The sequence below is a fragment of the Diorhabda sublineata genome, chromosome 5 (genome assembly GCF_026230105.1).
Source record: "Diorhabda sublineata isolate icDioSubl1.1 chromosome 5, icDioSubl1.1, whole genome shotgun sequence".
NCBI lineage: Eukaryota > Metazoa > Arthropoda > Insecta > Coleoptera > Chrysomelidae > Diorhabda > Diorhabda sublineata.
The window spans coordinates 17,008,990-17,029,918 of NC_079478.1; the positions used below are offsets into that span (position 1 = coordinate 17,008,990).

The window sequence follows — 20,929 nt, forward strand, 5'->3', positions numbered from 1 at the left end:
ACAACGAACAAGCTAATGATCTGACGAAAAAAGGCGAAACAATTCCTTTCATAGAACCACAACCTTTCATAGGTTTCCTAGAAAGCCATCAAGAAATCAAAAACATGGAATAAGACCCCTGGTCTAAAGCAATCGAAGAGATTTTCTTATTCTACCAACGGGTGTCAAAAGGCCATTTCATTAAGCAAAGATGAGTTACTGATATGCTCCGTGGACACTGTCCGGTGAACTACCATCTGAAATTCATCGAAGAAACTCCCGACAGGATGATATGCTCAAGGTAAATTATAAGACAGCGTTTTTGTTAAGGAATTTCCAGATGAATTCATCGGAGAAACTCCCGACAGATCTTGTCGATTCTGTAAGGTCCAAAGAAAACTGCCGAACACCTTCTGTGTGAATGAGAGGCCCATAGACTACTGTAGTACATACATTCAAGCTTTTGAAAGTTGCATAGCCCCCAAAAAGATAGTTCATTTTGCCAAGTCATTGCTACCCGACTGGTAAACAGTTCGGGGTTCAAAGTCAAAGTGTTAGTGAGGTAGATTCATAGCCCTTACAAAATTTTTCGTTATATGCAATACTGATAACGTGTAAGAACGAATATATGTTATTTAAAACTTTCGCATCGCATCAAGCGAGTCCCGTTAATGTGAAAAACGTGCTTGAAGTTATTCTCGAGCGCGTTAATTTTTTGCGACAACTTGTAATCTATTTATTCAAATTATAAAGCGTGAAGATTATAATAACTGATGACATACTCAAGGTAACACTGTATATATCTAAATAGCGTTAAACATTATCGTAGAAGATGGAATACGTAGATGTATCAGACCAAGCATTGTTTCTTTTTATCTATAATATGATAAGACAGCGTTTTTGTTAATGAACTTCCAGATGAAATAATTTTTTTCCGACACTTCTATCAATTATAGTTTCATTTTTATCAATTTACAAAAAAGCTAGACCGATATCTTCATCCTGAATCACTCTATCTATTGCTGAAAACCTCATTACAAATAAGAATTATCATTAAATTTTGTAATTTGTAATCGTGTTGCGGGTTGAGAACTCAAAATAAAACTTTCCAAGAGTTTTTTAAAATACAAAAGTTTCGATCTTTTATTTGACAGAATAAAAACAATAATCAGATAATGTAATATAAGTATCTATACATGTACATATAAATGAATAGGATACACTTGAAATGAAAAAGGCATTAATGAAACCAATACATACACATATAAGTAAAAACCTATGCAAACAACATACCCTTTTCAATTATTAGACGTCAATCAAAAAATACATATTATTATGTACGTGTCTCTGCCCTAAAGTCGGGGTTCTGTCTAGTTGTATTGAAATTCTAAAATCAGGCGAATGCGCCTCCTTTGATGAAATACCCGGAATTCATTTGATCTTTGTTTTTATAAAACTTTGATAGTGGTTTATTTACATAGTTTCTTTTAAATAATTTCTAGGAAGGTCTATTTATTTATTTAGTTTTCTAGATATTTAGTGATAAGTGTTTAAATAAATTAAGAACGCAAGAGACAATGTCTATTAATTAACCCCACGAACAGAAATCAAATAAATAAATTAAAAAACATTACAATATATACATATTCTGTACGAAGAGATAATTCTCCTGTTAAGATATATTTATCAGTAAATGAATACTTCCAAACTTTTCCAATACTAACAAAAGTATGAACGGTAAAAACTGTTGGAATTATTCTAATTATTACCATAGTTCGGTCAGAGTGTGTTGACTCATAAACATTCAAAAGATGGTTATATTATATTGAATTCCACTGATAGTTCTTTTTGCATATTTATGTTCCTTATCCAGAATTTTCACATCATCAAAATCAAAGTTGAGATCAACGGTGAAATGATGTTGGGCCAGAGCTTTTTTGTTCTTATTATGTTCTCGACAATCATATTCATGCTGGTATATTCTGGTTTTCAAGTACTATTTAGTCATACCAATTTTACCCTTATTGCAGTCTAAACAATTTATTTTATAAATCACATTGGAGTACTGGAGTTTAGGTGTTTTATCTTTGATATGGGTGAATGAGTTTTCAATTTTGTTTATTGGATAGAATGCCACTTCACAACTATTTGACGAGTGCGTTTTGAAACAGTTTCAAAGTTTCTTCTCTAATTCTTCCCCAAGGTAAACTTGAGTTTGCGATGATAGGAGTTAAATGTACGTATTACTATCTCAATTTGTTGCGTTGGAATGGCTAAAATGGAATCATCAATATAAATTTTAACGAAATTAACTGAAAAGGGTAGTTTCTTCAAACTTTCAATAACCAGATGATTCATGACCAAATTTGCCAAAAATGGGCTAGCAGGATTTCTCATGGGTGTACCTTCCAGTTGTTTGTAGAGTCTGAGAAAAGTAACTGGATCCAATTAAGTAATCAATTAATTCTATAATCAAATTATACTGTATATCAGTGCATGCCGATAGGTATCAACAGTGTTTTTTAATGATGTTTTTACTAAAATTCTAGATATATTAGTTAAAAGTGATACTATGTCTAAAGATATCACAATATAACCATTATCCAGTATTATATCTTTTGTTGACTTTACAAACTAATAAGTTTTTTACATTATGTATAAACGACGTGTTATTGGCGACAATAACTTGTTAATGAAAACTGCTATTTTATATGAAGGAGAATCAATACAATTCACTACTGGCCTCATGCTTAGAGTTGGTTTGTGAGATTTTGGTAAGACATACATTTTTGGTACAACTGCATTATTTGTTATTATAAATTTTTAAGAGACGATCTGGAGGTTACAGGATAACAGCTATGTGTGCAGAATCGTATGTAAGGGTTCCAAAAATGCTTCGACAATTCAATAACAGAGTTATTGAAGAGCACAAGAGGATGATGCAACATTTTTCAACATAACGCCAAGTAAAATGGAATAAAACTTTTTTGTATCAAATATGTATAATTATCATAAAAATTTTTTTAAAAAATGTGAAATATTCAGTTATACTTAATGTAATTGTACAAAATATAAATTTTTTATATCGGTGGTGGGACAATATTATCTTTATGAGGTAATGGATCCATTATTTCGGTTTTTTTTTCTTTTCTTTTCTGTTGAAAGCTCAAACTTGCCTTATCGAAATCCAAAGGCATTATACCCAAGTCTCCACTGTACCTATTTTTCACAACCTGAAATATTTTCTATTTATTATGACACTAAATTATTAGAGTCTCTATCACCACAACATATACTAATAAAATAATTTGCTGTTCCTACATACCTGTAAATACTTTTTTCCTCTAACGGCGCTCAATCTTTTATCTTGAATAATAAGGATATTATCGGCTTCTTGAGATGCTTTAGCGCCTCCAAAAATAGAATTCGACGTCAAATCTTCGGCATCTCGTTCTTTTCTCGGATGAATTACCAATGTTACGTGGCAGTTTTTTCTAGTAGCAAATTCTCGAAAACAAGCTATAATAACGTCTTGCTTCCAAAATCGATCCATATGTTTCTGTTCTTCTCCTGTGCCCATCATAAATTGCAAATTGTCAATTATAACGTGTGCTATGTCGTGGACGTAAGTTGCGTGTTCAATAGCCTAGTAAGTGAATGAATAATAAAAAATATTATTTCTTAAACAATAAGAATTAAAGAAATTTTTAAATCTAAAATGACACGCGAGAGCAAAAAAGTCGCACGCTCGTGGTCAAAAGTCTCTGGCAAAAATCTGTAGCTTCCATTTTTTTTTGAAATGAATCTCAAACAATGAAAAAGTGTTATGATTAACAGAAAAGTAAATAATTTATTACAAATTAATTAATCAATATTCAGTGTTCCCTCCACTGATCCTAATAACAGTTTCCAATGGATTTTCATGGATCGAGTAAGTTGCCGAGTTACCGATCATAACATATTGTTGGACTGTGAGTACAAGAAACATTACAATATTTCATATCAATTACGGTTTTGGTTTTGTTTATTTTTCAAAACACAAAATTCTTTTAAAAGTGAAAAATTACAAAGTGCGAGCTCTATATCAGATTCAGTACTAAAGACTTTAACTTAACTTTTACTTTACAACACATCTTCATATTTAGAGATAAAAAACTGCTCAATTTGCACATTCAGCGTTTTTTACAATAATGAAATTCGTTCTAAATAAATACAATTGCGTTCTAAACAAACATTACTAATTACATATTAAATAAATATAATAAATAATATATTAGAATTAATATTTTACTTAGAAAAATACAATTCAGCGTTTTTGCCAGTGACTTGCGATTACAGGAGTGTCGCCTGAGCCAATTTTTTTGCTCACGAATGTATATTTGTTATGAGGACATTTTTTATTAATTCAAGAAGCTGCTAAAAAGATACATTTCACAGTTTTAATGAAATTAAATAAAATATTCTTAATTGAATGTTTGGTAAACCAAAGCCCCCATAGTAGCTGGGGCTAGTAACTAATACCCATTGCTAAGTTTTTGAAAATGTAATCAACTTTGAAGTGACAAAAAATTTTGATAAAATTGACACGAACAGTTGCGAATTTTAGTGGGGCTGAAGGCAAAGTAAATGTAACTAAGACATTTTATAATATTCTTGCTAATGAAAATAATTTACTATAAAATATAATTTGCTATAAAATAATAAAATTTGTATCAAATTTATAATCTTACAAAAAAATTTGGGGGAGGTTTCAGCCCGAAAGCGCCTCTCCTGTAAATCCGCCACTGGACACGAATAACAGTCTCTTCTGTTTGAGTTCCTAGTTACTCAGAAATCAAAGGAAATGAAAAGGGAAATACACTCTCCAGAATAGAAGCACAAACGCACTAAACTGACCAGAAGCCTTACAGTAGCGTAGGAAAATTCTTCTATTAAAATGATTTTTGATAGACAAAGGAAACTGCAGTGTATTTCCCAAAATCACTCCAAAGAGATGTTTCTTTGTAAATGTGATAACACTAGATGCAAAAATTATTAGGATCTCAGTAAAAACGAGCTACAATTCCTCATTGACTTAATTATAACTCCAAGAAGCACCTAATGAGATTGGGTCTAACAGAATTCAAGAAGTGTAGAGTCAGTGGAAAAAAGGAAGAAACTCCAGATAATCTAGTTACCAAAGGCATATGATAAGAAGCCTTTAGGAGCGAATATCTAACCCCATCAAGCCTGTAATGTATCTTCGGGCTAACCAATGATAGTTGACCATATTCTTTGTATTAAAACTATTTTGTAAAATACTACTAATTATGCAAGAAAATAATTAATTAAACTTGGTTTCAACAACTACCGTACTCGACGGATACCAATACTTTTAAGAATTTCATATCTGTTCCCAAACCACTTTAAATATCAAAATCCTATTCTACACAAAAGCTATAAATAATTATATTTATGGTCGTTGGAATCATATCAATATAAAATAAAAGTAAGTAATTTGATATGTTACTGGAGGGCGAAATAAGGGACACTTTGTATCATTCAACTAGATATTTAACAGATCCTAATGGTTCCCAACATAAGAGGTTGTATCTCTGTATGGATTACATTCGTGCAATGTTGCCCAATTTTAAATAGGAAATTATAATGTCAGAACAGATACTGGAATTCGTTAGAATTAAAGAGAGCTCTAAATGTCGAAAATATCTCTAATAGAAAGCACAATAAATGTTAAGGTTGCAGCGTAATGGAACCCCCCAATAAAATGTATCTATCAATGTAGTTAAATGTCTTTGGAAAAGAAAGTGCCAAGTTTTCCAAATTTTTTATGAAAATTATTAGTTTCATATTCATATTCAACTTTCACTGTATTTTCTCTACATTATAGCAGGTAAAAAAATAACAAATCATTAAGTATTATATCGATAACTAACCTCCATAACAACTTTAATACTTTGCTGTCCGTGAAAAGTCATAAAATATATTGGTAACTTTTCTAGTTGATCCGCCCAATGGTCAAATAAATGCAAATTCTCATCGAGAGGAATACCTGCTAATTGTTGCAGCATAGTTTTTGCTAATCTAGCATTTCTTATTTCAAAACTCCCCCATAACGTATTCACCTAAACTTAAAATGAAAAAAATTATTTCCAATTTGAAAATCAACAATATTTTTCATTTATTTGTTTGAAGTGCTTACCCCTTGAATTGAAAGATCTAAGGAATAATCACTTATGAAAGTAGTTTTACCACAGCCAGTAGGTCCAGTAAAAATTGTTAATTCTCCAGTTCTGTGCCCTTTTAAAATTTTATTCAATGTTGGATATCGTTTCCATTTTACTCCTTGGACCTGCAAATATATGTAAAATTGCCCAATTGAAAAAACATAACTTTAAATAATATTTCACATTTCAATTTGTATGCTTTAGTTCAAATAAGTTGGAATTTTTGGAATCGTTGGAATTTCTGGAACCGTTGGTGTTATTCATATTGAACACACTGTCCACCAAAGTCCTATAAAGGAGGGTACATCAATAACGAACGTAACAGATAGCTGTTGAATCAGTTGGAGTATCACTGGAGAAAGACAATTCAAAGATTGATAATCTTATCATCTAATTCGTCTAACTTCTAAGGAACTTCTCGTGAGGGCCAGAATCGAGATCAAACTATTCGTCAGTCTTGTGATGGGTCACTGTCTCGTCGTATACTCCCTTAAGATGATTGGCATGGCAGAGGACGAAGAATTTTGTGAGCAAGCCATAGAAACAGTAGAGTACCTACTCTGTAAGTGTCCTGTAAATTTCATCAAATGGGTTAAATTCCTCAAAGAAGTAGTATTAACACCGTGGGAACTGGGAGGTGTCTACGTATTTTGGAAGCAGAATAATGAAATGTAGAGTCTTGTACAAAATATCTTCTAGGTATACGTGTCGAGTGGCAAAAAAGCCAAAACGACTCCCCGATCTACAAGATTCCTAGTTTTGTGTATTCATTGACGTGATTAATTAGGACTAGTGTTGCAATTGGATGTGATAAATATAAGATTTATCAACCAAATTCTTGTGGATAATTATCGTTTTCAGAGAATCGAGATAAACTAAAACCTAATGATTGTTTTATGCTAAATTCTCCCACCAATAAACCTTCTCCCGCGAAAAATAATTCCAGCGGGAAAAACTCCTTGGCAGAAATCATTCATTCCTTGACTACTAAACTATCGAGTGGGCAGTAAGGATTTTGTCCTTTGTCCCTATTTAACAAAGTGGGTTTTAAATTGGTTTATAAATCCATCAATACATTAAAACAATTATTGGACAATCCTAAGAATAGTATCAAATTTGGAAAATAGTGATATATATGAAATTAGCTCTAGTGATTGTAACGGGAAATATATTGGGCAAACTAAGAGGTCCGTTATTATCCGGTTTAAAGAGCACATAGCTCATTTAAAATATGGACGTTCCGGAAAATCGAGTTTTGCCAATCACGCTACCAGTCACAATCATGACATAAATATTAATAATGTGAAATTGTTAAAAAATGTATTCAATAATAAATTGTTGGAAGCATTTGAAAGCATTGAAATTGCTAAATGTAAGAATATCTAAAATAGGGACAAAGGTTCAATTCCTCACAGCCCACACTATAGTTTAGTAGTCAAGGAATGAATGTGAAGTTCCTGCCATGGAAGTTCAGTGTGTCAGTACTATAGTTCAATCAACATTATACTTGGTTAATATTATATTTTTCATAAAATCCAAAATACAAAAATTTGGTTAAGAAATGTTTATTTATCACATCCAAATGCAACACTAGTCCTAATTAGTCACATCAATGAATACATAAAACTAGCAATCTTATAGATTGAGGAGTCGTTTTGGATTTTTAGCCACTCGACACGTATACCAAGAAGATATTTTGTACAAGATTCTACATCTCATTGTTCCGCTCCTAAAATACGTAGACTCCTTTCGAATGAGGCTATTTTTCTGAGGTTTTTGTATCCATGGTGTTAATACTACCCTTTTGATGAAATTTTCAGGACATTCACAGGGTAGATGCTCTGCTGTTTCCATGGCTTTCTCACAAAATCCTTCGTCGTTTGCCTGACAATCGTCTAAAGGGGGTATATGACGAGACAGTGTCCTATCACAAGACTGACGACCAGTTTGATGTCGTTTCTGGTCCTCACGAGAAGTTTCTCAGACGACTTAGATGATATAGTTATGAATCTTTGTATTATCTCTTTTGCTAATTAAACTATCGATATTGAATGATGACTGGATTAGGTAAGTAGATTTAATAATATTTAATGGCATGGACAAAAATTATAGTAATTATCAGTGTAAATTATATAACTTAATGAATTGTAAAGAAACTAAATTTCAATTATTATGATCATATTAGTATAACCGATTTCAAGCAAATGACCAGGAATGACCGCGGTTATATTTGGTCTTGTCCTTGTTTTTACTACTTTGGAAGTAACATATTAATAACGCACTTCCGCTTGAATACACTAAGGTTATATACCACCATTTTCGTTAGTGCAGGTCAGGATGTTGATATCAAAACAAACCAATAACTTTAATGAACGTTCTGTGTGTGAAGTATCTAATAGAAGTTCATTTTTAAATAAACATTTTACAGTTGTTTGCAAGTGTTTTACCAACATCGTGTTTTGAATTGTGTATGTTTACTTTTAAAATAATAAAATTTTATAATAATACTTTTAAAATGGGGATTATAATTATTTTTAGAAAAATGACTTCAAATTGATGCTCATACTAGTGTTTTTTCAAATTATTTAGTCTATACTATAATAAAACTGAAGAATAGTAACAAATGAAGGTAGACTGTCATAATTGTCACGGGTTTTATTTTGTATTTAGTGTTCGAAATTATTTTTTACATTTTCAGAGATAACTGATAAAATAAACTTTTTGTCAATTTAAAAGAAAGTATTAAATTTCTGCTGATATACATTTAATAAGGTTGATAAATGAAAACCAAAAAATTCATTTTTATCAATTTTGGAGTAAGTCTTATACTGGCACATTACTCGTATGCACTTAAAAGTGAATATGCGAGCGCAAATAGGTGCCAACAGTGATGCACAGATTTTTTCTGATTTATTGCTACAAATTTGCGGGGGTAAATACCCGAAAGAAGATGGTAAAATCGTTTTACCTGATAGTTTATGCCGAAGGATTGAGTCATTACCAGACCTCATTTCCACTGTTTATGGCAATGAAATTCAAACTCCTCACGCAAACTCTTGGCATTGAGAAAGAACCATATTGACTCCTCGGAACGATCCAGCTGTCGAAATAAACTTACAGATACTCGACAAAATTGAAGGAGAATCTGTTGAATATGTCTCCTTAAACAGAGTTATAGAGCGAGACAACTCGACGAATTACCCAGTGGAATTTTTAAATTCTTTGAGTGCGCCTGCCCTTCCTTCGCACATTATTCATTTGAAAAAAGAAGTTCCAATCATATCATTGCGGAACATAAGCCCACCCAAACATTGTAATGGTATAAGACTTAAAATATTGTCACTTCGGCGTAACTTAATAGAGGCGGAAATTTTGACAGGATGTGGCACCGTCGAGCGGGTGTTTACGCCAAGAAACAAAGAGTGAAACAAATAAATTATTTGTATACATCCCGATAAACCAAACGTCCAACGTTGTATTTAAAGAGACATTGTAAATACTTAGTTAATAACAGTTTTTTTTTGTATATATATTATGTTGTAAGATTTGTAAGTGTAAGTTTTGTTTAATATATTGATCTGTTTATATCAAACATTGATTTTATTTATCTATACATAAATAAAAAAAGTTTATAAAAATAAACCCTTATTTACGTGAACGTAAAGTCGCGGGTACAGCTACTATGGAATCATTTTCTCAAGAACCTTATTGATACTTCATTTATTTCACATTTCAAATTACAGGGAATAATGGTTTTATTTATTTCACCGTTAAATATCGAACTTAACGTCATTTCCTCAATAACCACAAGTTGAACTCAACTGTTTGTATGGTATTCTGCGGTCCAAAATAACCTCACTTTGTCAATAACCACAACAATAACCAAAAGCGCTTGAATATAGATGGTTATTATTGGTAATTACCAATAATGATCAGGTTATTCGCTTGAAATCGGTTTATATTTCTCAAAGCCTTAGCAACTGTTCATGTAGAGACGAATTCAGTACTCAGTACATATAATACTATATTTCAATTTTTATTAAATTACTTTTATTTATATAAAAGTTTCGAAACTAGTCTTCTCTGTGTAAGCAATAATTTTTGTCTTAATTTTTCTAATGAATGGAAAATTGCTGAAATGATGATTCCGAAAACCAGGTAAACCCGCAGAAGTCACGTCGCTTATTACCTTTTTAAAATTTTCATGAAAAAACTACATGGAATTATCCATTTAAATAACCTGATTCTGGATTATTAGTTTGGATTGGAGATATATTTTCAAAAAGGTTTAGCATTTGGGTCTACTATCAAAACTCAAAAATCTGGATTATGACTAAAGTCTTACTTGAAGAACAGACACTTTTTAATTGAACACCAAGATGCATGCACAGAAATATAACCAATTCGAGCAGGGGTCCCTCTTGGAAATGTGGTTTTATTTTTTACATACAGCTGATATGTGTTTAACCACTGTAGCAACGTATGCCGATGATACCACCATGATAAAGACTACACAGGACAGAATAGAAAATTGGTAAGAAATATCGAGAATGAAAACAAATGAGAATAAATCAGTTCATATAACATTTCACAAATAGAGCAGAAAATTTGACAATAAATAATTAAATCATGCAAATATAGTTAAATATCTTGGCATGCATCTAGATCATAGATTAAATTGGCAAAAACATATATCTGGAAACATTAACATAAATTATACTGGATAATTGGCACAAGTTCCCAGTTATCTATATCTAACAAACTATTATCATACAAACTGATGCTTAACTCCATCTGGACATATGGGGTACTACAAACAACTCAAATATAGCCATTTTGGAAAGATTTCTAAGTAAAATGCTTTGAATGATAGATAACTACCAGTGGTACATTCCAAATCACATATTTGACAATGATCTAAGTATTCCACCAGTAAAGAAGATTCAATCCTTGATAAAGGTGTTACTATCACGTCTCTCAACGGACTACTCGCAAGACTGGCTTGGCAGAGATATACAGTGCTTTTCAGATAAAAGTATCCACCTTTAATAACTTTTGTAATACTGGTATTTAGAAAAAATCCAAAAACACGTCAATTTATGTTGGAAGGGGCAAGCATTATGGCTTATTTAAACTTACTGGAAAAGCCACCCCCTCACCTCTAGCAGGATCCCCTTTATTTCTTTAAATTACTTTTCATATTTTTTATGTAAAATTTGGATACTCCTCTTTGAGCTGATTTCAAAAATATATATACTGTATAATACTTGTAGGTTAAAGTGGTTAGTTTATGAGATAGACAATTTTTCTTTTAAGAGCACAAATTTTACTTATTATTTACTTTCACCTTATTTGCCTGTACTAAAATGGGTTGTACAACAGTTCAAACTCTTTAATCTTTTTAACTGTGCTATTTATTCTACTTAAAAAATCCAAACAACAAAAAACTCTACTTTTTATTAAAGTTTGACATTGTCAACTAGAATTTGTAGCCACTATTGATAGTGTAATTTGATACTTTATTTATTTTGTTTCTCTGAAATGGTTTACTCTTTGTAAGAAAGAATTGAAATTGTAGGTTTATACTACCAAAATAATAATTGTGCAAGAGCTGCTGCTAGAATATTTAACGAATTACATGACGGAAGACATGTAACTCATAAGTATGTAATTCAACTGATGGAGAAATTTACCACAACAGGGTCTGTTTGCAATAAAGTGCATAAGCGAGAGGGACTCGTAAATAACGAAGCAATCCAAGTGGCAATTTTAGGGCAAGTCGGCTTAGAGGCTCAACAACCCCAATCGTTGTCAACAATAAGTAAAGCGATCGGTGTTTCATCTTCTACAGTTTTCCGAGTTCTACATAAATTCAAGTACCACCCATACAAAGTTAAGTTGGTGCACGAGTTGAATGAAGTTGATTTTGATCGTCGTCTAGAGTTTTGCGAATCAATGACGCAAATTATCAATAACAATCCACAATTGTTAAAAAATATTTGCTTTTCTGATGAATGCTCATGGTCATTAAATGGCTTAGTAAGTAGGCATAATTGTAGATATTGGGCTGAAAGTGATCCACATATTATGCGTGAATTCCATACACAACATCCCCAAAAGTTAAACGTTTGGTGTGGTATCCTAGGTGACCACATTGTCGGACCTTTCTTCATCAACGGAAATTTAAATGGTGAATTATATCTTGAGTTACTCAGGGAAAGGGTTGACCCACGTATTACAACAATAATAGAAAATGATGATAACCTTTCCGAAGATTTACTGGTATTTCAACAAGACGGAGCTCCCCCACACTATGCTATGCCTGTCCGACAATTTTTAAACGAAACATTCCCCGCTCGTTGGATAGGTAGAAGAGGGCAGATGATGGAGTGGCCACCTAGGTCACCGGATTCAACACCCCTAGACTTCTTTTTATGGGGGTATTTAAAAACAAAAGTTTATGCTACCCAACCAGAATCTCTGGATCATTTACGAGAGAGGATAGAAAATGAATGTCGACAATTAAATCCAGCCGTATTAAGCAATGTCAGAGAGGCATTTCAAAATAGATTATACCATTGTATGGAAGTGAATGGTACTCATTAAGAACACTTATTGTAACTTCATAATAAATAGCACAGTTAAAAAGATTAAAGAGTTTAAACTGCTGTACAACCCATTTTAGTACAGGCCAATAAGGTGAAAGTAAATAATAAGTAAAATTTATGCTCTTAAAAGAAAAATTGTTTATCTCATAAACTAACCACTTTAACCTACAAGTATTATACATTTTTGAAATCAGTTCAAAGAGGAGTATCCAAAGTTTACATAAAAAATATGAAAAGTAATTCAAAAAAATAAAGGTGATGCTGCTAGGGGTGAGGGGGTGGCTTTTCCAGTAAGTTTAAATAAGCCATAATGCTTGCCCCTTCCAACATAAATTGACGTGTTTTTGGATTTTTTCTAAATACCAGTATTACAAAAGTTATTAAAGGTGGATACTTTTATCTGAAAAGCACTGTATAGAGACAAGCAAAGGCACACATATATGGACCTTGTGCATCTCACACCAAACTAAATTGTAACCGGACACTATCATCTAAGACGCCATTTCTACACCATGGGCATTACAGACGATCCAGAGAGCTGCTGGTGCATAGAGGATGAAACCTCAGACCACATTATCTGTGAGTGCCCAACACTCACACGAGCGCAGTTTAAAGACTTTGGCAAGTCTTACAACTTGCCTAATAACATCATAGGGTTCAAGCCAAAGTGCCTGATTGGCTTCTCTAGGGACATGAGGCTTTGGAAATGTCAAGTGGTGGACGACAGGCCACTCTTAAGGCATATGAACTATGAAGGAGTTTCAGAGGTGTAGTGAAAAATATAATGAACGTGTAAAAGTGCATCCTAAAGTACTCACCAACCACCTAATTGAAGAGAGTTCTGAGATGAGGCTATAGGACAACAGACCTGTGAGACATGTTTAAATAGTAGCTATAAACATTTATTAACTTTGGGTGAACAATTAGTTTCAGTCTTAATTAAACAAAAATTTTAGATTTTATAAGAGTATGTTCATTGGAACAAACCCCTTTATGTTTCTTTAAACAGTCACAACAAATACTTATTGTCTTTCACAAGGATAAATTGTAAAATAGATGGGGTTTAAACAAAAATGTAAATTGAAATGAAAAACTTTTGAACAAAATTTGCTGCCCCTTGAAATTTAATGCCCTAGGCTTCAGCCTTCTGGTAAATCCATCACCGTTTGTGCCATTGCTAATTATGAAATTTCAAAGAATCAGATTTAATAATAAACAGTTTGTAAAAATATGTTATAAACAAAATGATCTATACCTTATCAACATTTTGTAAATCCGATAATACATCTGCCCTTAAACTAGAAAAAGTTGTGACCGATTTGTGCCACACTGGTTGGGCTGCTGAAATTATTGATTTGAAATCTTGAGATATATCTAAATGAGGTAATAGTTGTTTATCTGTAGGTCTAAAATTTGAAAAAATTATATTTCTTGTAAGAAAATATTTTCATTTATTTGCATCTAGTTTACCTAACAAGATGACATCTTTTTTCTCCTAACTTCTTTGCAAAATTTCTTGCTGCTGTCCAAGATTTATTATCACATCCAAACCACAAAACAAGTTTCTTGAACCTCTCTAAGCTTGGTAATACATACAATGGTAAATTATTTACACTATTGGGCAAACAAACAATATTCACATTTAATTTGGAATTTGCTAGGACTAGGAAGTCAGATATACTGGGAATTAAAACAGCAGTATCTTTACTCTTTGTATTTCTGGCTGTTAAAATTCCTCCACACAATAAATTTGGTAACACGATATCTTCAGTAGACCTACTATGAATTTTTCTGTAGCCAACTATTTCAGATTCTACATTTTCAAGTGGAAAAAACAAAGATGTTTGCTTTTCATTTATCCTTATATCAAGTGATTCGAAAGTATGATTAGAAATAATCTAAAATCAAACTTTGTTGAAAAATTTATGTTATTTAAAGAATGCCACTTACTTCAGGTAACTTAAATTTTTTCAAGATACTTTGCAAATCATTTTGATTTAAATATTTCAACTCGACGGTTGAATTTTGAATTTCTTTTAAAGTTTTTTCTATTTTATCATAATTTGATTCCTCATCTGTAGCTTCACTTCTCAGTTTTACTTTCTTACTTTTCTTTATATTAAAATACGTTTCCAGTACAGTCCAAGAACCTGTCTTTTTACAACCACTACACATAAAGAGTCCTATAAAATTATTTTTCAGTTAATAACTATTCATTATATGTGCACTTAATTTATGTGATAAGATACCTGTAGTTTTATTGATGTATAGTTTTGCATTTTTACTGGTTTTAGAACAAAATGAACAGGTTGTAAGAAAACATGTGAAACCTTCTTCAAAACTTAAATTGTTTTGTTTGAAAGCTTTCTTTACTACAGTTTTTGACACTTCCGGAATTTGATCAACTGCTATATCATTGTAATTTCTCGTAAATTTATAATATATGAAACTGAAATTTTTTTTCTTTAAACAGCTCAAAACGCGTAATTTATAACTAAACATGATTCATATTTTTGAAATTATAAGAAAACAATTGACCCAAATACTAACAATAATAAACGGTTTATGCCATTTTTATTTAAACCATTTATAGGTTAAGGCGATAATTTGTTCTTCTTTTTTTGTTTTGATTTTTTTCGATTATCATTATAACCTTTAGATGCAAAGAATAAGAAAAACCTCCTTAGTATGAATAAAGATAAGTTATAAGGAATGGGTTCAGGTAATAAAGAACTAAATCTCAAATCTTGATAAGACTTTGATGTAGAGAGAAATCGTTATGTTACAACCATGTGGTTAATCTTTGTTCTGCGCTAATACACTAGCTACTGACTCTATAATAGTATCGTACTTTTGAATTATGAAGTGTACTCCATTTTTGATTGTACCTAAGAATTAAGAAGATTTAAAAATATGTTGAAAGATTTGGAATCCATTCGTAGTTAATTTCTGAAGTATGCTGGTTCCAAGTAATACATAATGTTCATGTGTAGTAATTTTTCGTTTTCTAATTATTCTTTATTATTGAGCCAACGGACAGGAATATGAAAAGTGCGATTTTTTTTGCTTTGAAAGGACTGGAGCCATTATGAAAACGTAACTAAATAAGATAAATGTAATTAGAAGCAACTAATTAGTTTTCTTTTTAGGATATAGGATCCTAAGTAGGGATGTATTAATTCAATGAGGTGGAATAGAGGCTTAAGAAATCTGATAAGTGGACTGATCAGAGAGGCAACTGATAGTGGGAAACACTTTCAACTCAGATATACAATGAAACTACGATTTCATTGAAAAACTCCAATTGTAGATGGTAAAAACAATGCTTGAAGGTTAATGCCACCGAGTTTGTAGGTAATCTGAAGACAGAGACTCGTACGTTTATTTAAGATAGTAACATTTTTGTGTAGGATATGGAGGTTTCAGGAATAGCCTTGATATAAGAAAATGAGTCGACGAAACAAACAGCTATTTGGAGAGTGTATTAGATTGTGTTTTGATTGCAAGTACGGAAGAAAATATGATAGAAGTGATAGAAGATGTGATAAGCAGGAACATAGGAATAATGAGGGAAGCCAGACATATGACACACATTGGTACAGCTTTCGAATTAGGACATAGAAATAATCACATTATATGTCTCAATTCTATCGGATTTCCTTTGGACAAAACGAGGCTGTAGTCTATTACTTATGAGTTTATAGATAAACTAGGATTGCCACATTGATTCATCTCCTTTATTATAGGAATGTGAAGTAGAGAGAAATTAAACAAGTGCAATGGCAAAATAAAGGAAAGAGAAAAGGAAAAAAGACAAAAAAATAAGAGGTTATACAATACTGAAGATCTACGTACTATTAGTATTTTTCAGGAACATCAAAAAGTGTTCACTTAGGAGGAAACGTTGATTAGCTGCAACCCAGGTTCCCTATATTTCTCTCGATGTGGGAGAAATACAGTTTCTAAGAATAAAAGTTCACAAATTTTTTTCACTATTGTGTCTATTGTAAATTAATGCTTTATGTTGTTTTAGTTCTGTTAATTACTATTCATATTTGAATATTATACTTTTTTAGTTTTATTGTAGAATATATATATATATATATATATATCCCCTTTTATAGCGTTATACGCCTTTGGGTTCCTAATCTCCAGGCCTGTCTATCTTGCCAGTCGTCGACTGCTAGGTTCCTTTCGGACATTGCTCTAGTGATTCCTTGTAGCCATGTTCTAGGCGGTCTTCCCCTCTTTCTTTTTTCTTTGGGGGTCCATTCTAATATTATTCTTGGTAGTCGTTCTCTTCCCATTCTCTTAACGTGTCCGTACCAAATCAACTGTTTCTTTTCTATATCTTCTACTAAAGTTCTTTCTACTTTCAATTGTCTTCTTATTTCCTCGTTTCTTATATGTTCCGTTCTAGATATTCTTGCTGCTCTCCTCCAGAAATCCATTTCCACTGCATTTAAGTTATTTTTTTGCTTTTCTGTAAGTTGCCAAACCTCGGAGCTATATGTAATTATTGGTTGTAAAATGGCGTTGTATATTCTCTTTTTTGTTTCTGGTCTAATATTCTTTTGCCACAGCACTGAGTTCAGGGCTCTTATTACTTTTCTTCCTTTGGTTATTCTGTCCCTAATTGTTTCCTCGTTTCGTCCTGTTGTTGTTAGTTTTACACCTAGGTATATGCATTCCTTACAGTTTTTAATTATTTTTCCCTCTAGATCTAAATTCCCAGGTGAATCTTCTGATCCTATACATATGTATTGTGTCTTCTCCGTGCTAACCTGTAGACCCCACTTTTGGTATTCTTCTATAAGTTTTCTATACATGTACTCCAGATCTTCTTTTTCCTGTGCTACCACTACCTGGTCATCGGCATAGTGCAGTGTATACAAGGTGCTCTCCCCAATAGTTAGTCCCATTCCTTTACATTTTTTTTTCCAAACTCTTAGGGCTTCATCTATGTATATGTTGAACAGAGTTGGGGATAAACAACACCCTTGTCGCAAGCCTTTGGTTGTTTTGAAGCCGTCTGTCACCTTGTTACCTATTTTTATTTTTGCTGTTGTGTCTCTGTATAGTTCTTTTATAGCCTTTATTAGAGTGGTATTTATGCTCGTTCTTTCCAGAACCTCCCATAATTTTGAGACAGGTACTGTGTCATACGCTTTCTTCAAGTCTACCAATAGTAGGTGCACTTCTTGTGATCTTACGGTTCTCTTTTCGATTATTTGTGATAGACAGAAAATACTATCTATCGTCGATCGACCTGCTCTGAAGCCGTTTTGTTCCTCGGATTCGTATGGGTGATATTCTTCACAAATGATCTCCTTTATTATTTTTCCGTATAACCTACTGAGCATACTAGTCACTGTAATGCCCCTATAATTATTGCAGTCTTCCTTATTTCCTTTCTTGTATATGGACGTGATCCATCCTTCTTTCCACGTTTGCGGTATTGGTTCTCCATTTAGATGTCTATTGATAATTTCTGTTAGGATATTAAACAGCCTATTTGTTCCTGCTTTTATTAATTCTGCAGGTATTCCCTCTGGACCAGGAGCGCGCCCATTTTTAAGTAGTGTTATAGCTTTCTTTGTTTTTTCTACGTTGATTTTTATTGGTTCACCTGTAATCCGTATGTCTTCTGCCGGCATGTTACTATATTCAGATCTCTGTTCTCTGAGTAATGAGCGGTAATAGTCTTGCCATTTATTTGGTGATATGGTGCCTATTGGGATATTTTCTTTTCTGCCAGATCTAACATTATCTATAAATCTCCACGATTCCCTGGATTGGCGTCCTCCTAAATAGGTATCCAATTCCTTGCATTTATTTTCCCAGCTGAGGTTTTTGGCCTCTATCGCAGCGGTTTTAAATTTTGATACAGCTTCACTATATTGTTCCTTATGTTCTGCTTTTTTAGTGCTTAACCAGGTATGATACAATCGTTGTTTTTGTTCTTTTAAATTTTGCAGTTGTTCAGTCCACCAATAATTTCGTGTTCTCTTTTTCATTTCTTTATATCCTAAGGCTTCTTTGGCTGCTTTGTGTATGCTGTCAATTACTACTTTGGTAAGATTGTCTGTTGGTTCTTGTTCGTACTCCTGTGGGAGGTTTTGGTCCAGTCTTTGTTGGTATAATAATTTTGTGCTCTCGTTCATAAGGCTTTCTATATTATAGTTTGGTATATCTATATCTGTTAAATCTTTACTGTTTTGCAGTTGATTCTTTTGTTTGTTGTCTTTGATTATTGGCATTATTAACTTAGCTTTTATCAGATGATGGTCACTTCCACATTCTGCGGATCGATATACTCTGACATTGTGCACTTTTATCTTCGTTTTTTGTTTCATTATAAGATAGTCGATTATTGATCTTAGATTTCTAGTTATTTGCGTCCATGTATATGTGTGTATTTCCTTATGTTTAAAATACCCATTCATTATTCTTAGTAAGTTATGTTGACAGACATCTATCAACCTGGAGCCATTATCATTCCTGGTATTTTCACCGTAGGGCCCTATTATCTCATGCTTCGTTTCTTTGCCAGTTCTAGCATTTAGGTCTCCCAGTATTATGATTTCTCGATCGTTACCTGTCTGAGATATTAGCTCATTTAGCGTTTCATAATACTTTTCTTTTTCATCTACCCGTGCGTCTTCATTAGGTCCATAAGTAGCAATTATTGTTATTTTGCAGCCTTTTAAATTGACATTAACTTTTATTGTTCTATCGCTTATTGCTTCCCAGCTGGAGACGTTCTTCTTATACTTCTCATGTATAAGGAGCGATATACCCCTTTTTGCATGTTCTTCTTTGTTAACGCCGCTGTATATGTGGATATATTCCCCGAGTGTTTGTGTACCTTGTCCTTTTTTCTTTGTTTCAGAGAGAGCAATAAAGTCCAGTTTATGTTTTTTAATTTCTTGTAAAATGTCATCTACCTTCGTTCTAATTCCCTGTATATTCCATGTTCCACAAATCATAGTCCGTTTTCGTTGCCATTGTCGTTTTCCATTTTGATCATCCATATTCCGAGGCCTAGTTTTCGGATTTTTAGCCAAAAGAAGTTTTTTCCAAGTGATAGGGGGCTGGCCTATCGACTTGACCCTCCTCCTTTACCCGGGCTTGGGACCGGCAGTTGTGTCCAGCGGGCTACTCAATCCACCACACCGAAACACACCAGGCGGAGTTTATTGTAGAATGAATAATTCAAATATAGGCGTACCCAAGTCAATTTAAAAATTTAAATTATATCAATTTTGGAGTGAAGTCTTTGAAAACTTAAATTTACCTTTACCTAGTAACCATTTTGATGACGACTTCCTTATACATATATACACTTTTTTACGCATAGATTTTAAAGAAAATAAACATTCATTGTTGTATCATGGCAAAAGCAACATTGAAGTGGATTATTATCTAGGTAATCTTCCGATATAAAAAAACCCACTAAGAGTTAGTTTCGAAAATCGCAAACTGTTCTATTTTGAAATATAGATTGGTTCACATGCCCACATCAACAGGAACAAAGACACTTTCTTCTTACATATCAGACATATTGAAAAAATATTCTTTTCCTTACAAAGTTTGGTATAAAACCATTTGCAGGTCTAACAGAAAAAATTTAATATCATAATGAAATTAATAATTAAACTTTTTCTATTTTCCGTATCTCTATATTGTTCTTTTTCCTAATTTTTGAGTCGCCAGTTAAACCAATCTAAAATTGGGCAAAGGCAATCGCATACAAATACTAAAAAATTGCTTAACAGAATAATTTATTAGAGGGACCAATAGAGAATACTGATTTAAGTAAACCCAAAACGTTTGTTTTCGTTCGATCATAAGCCACTATATAATTAGTAATTTTACTACATTGTTTAAACTCATAATATGGAGTGTAGAGAAGGAGTAACATCTCTTATAGACGGTACTATGGAGTGTAGAGAAGGGGTAACGTCTCTTGATTAATAAATGTGAGCTGATTTTTGATGGGTAAATAGGTGGCGCTGATTATAGAGGGTATTCGCTTGAATTTTACGCCCTGATTTGAAAATAACTGTAAAGTAATGCTTTAAATAATGCACCGTGATAATGAAATTAGTATTTTAA

General features: G+C 32.6%; 2 protein-coding genes across 2 annotated transcripts; both read right to left on the minus strand.

The window, feature by feature from the left end:
- Window positions 1–796: 796 nt before the first annotated feature.
- Window positions 797–15,900, minus strand: LOC130444275 (mitochondrial DNA helicase). Its single transcript, XM_056779343.1, has 8 exons — window positions 15,061–15,900; window positions 14,762–14,994; window positions 14,282–14,709; window positions 14,067–14,217; window positions 6,179–6,328; window positions 5,913–6,101; window positions 3,305–3,625; window positions 797–3,212 (listed from the first exon to the last, which is right to left on the minus strand). The coding sequence occupies exons 1-8, from the start codon at window positions 15,311–15,313 to the stop codon at window positions 3,060–3,062; spliced, it is 1,878 nt and encodes a 625-aa protein (XP_056635321.1). The 5' UTR covers window positions 15,314–15,900; the 3' UTR covers window positions 797–3,059.
- LOC130444442 (craniofacial development protein 2-like) lies at window positions 15,608–19,845 on the minus strand. The gene is made up of 2 exons (XM_056779565.1): window positions 18,441–19,845; window positions 15,608–15,699 (listed from the first exon to the last, which is right to left on the minus strand). Exons 1-2 carry the CDS (start codon window positions 19,843–19,845, stop codon window positions 15,608–15,610), a joined length of 1,497 nt encoding a protein of 498 aa, XP_056635543.1.
- Between the last annotated feature and the right edge of the window lie 1,084 nt (window positions 19,846–20,929).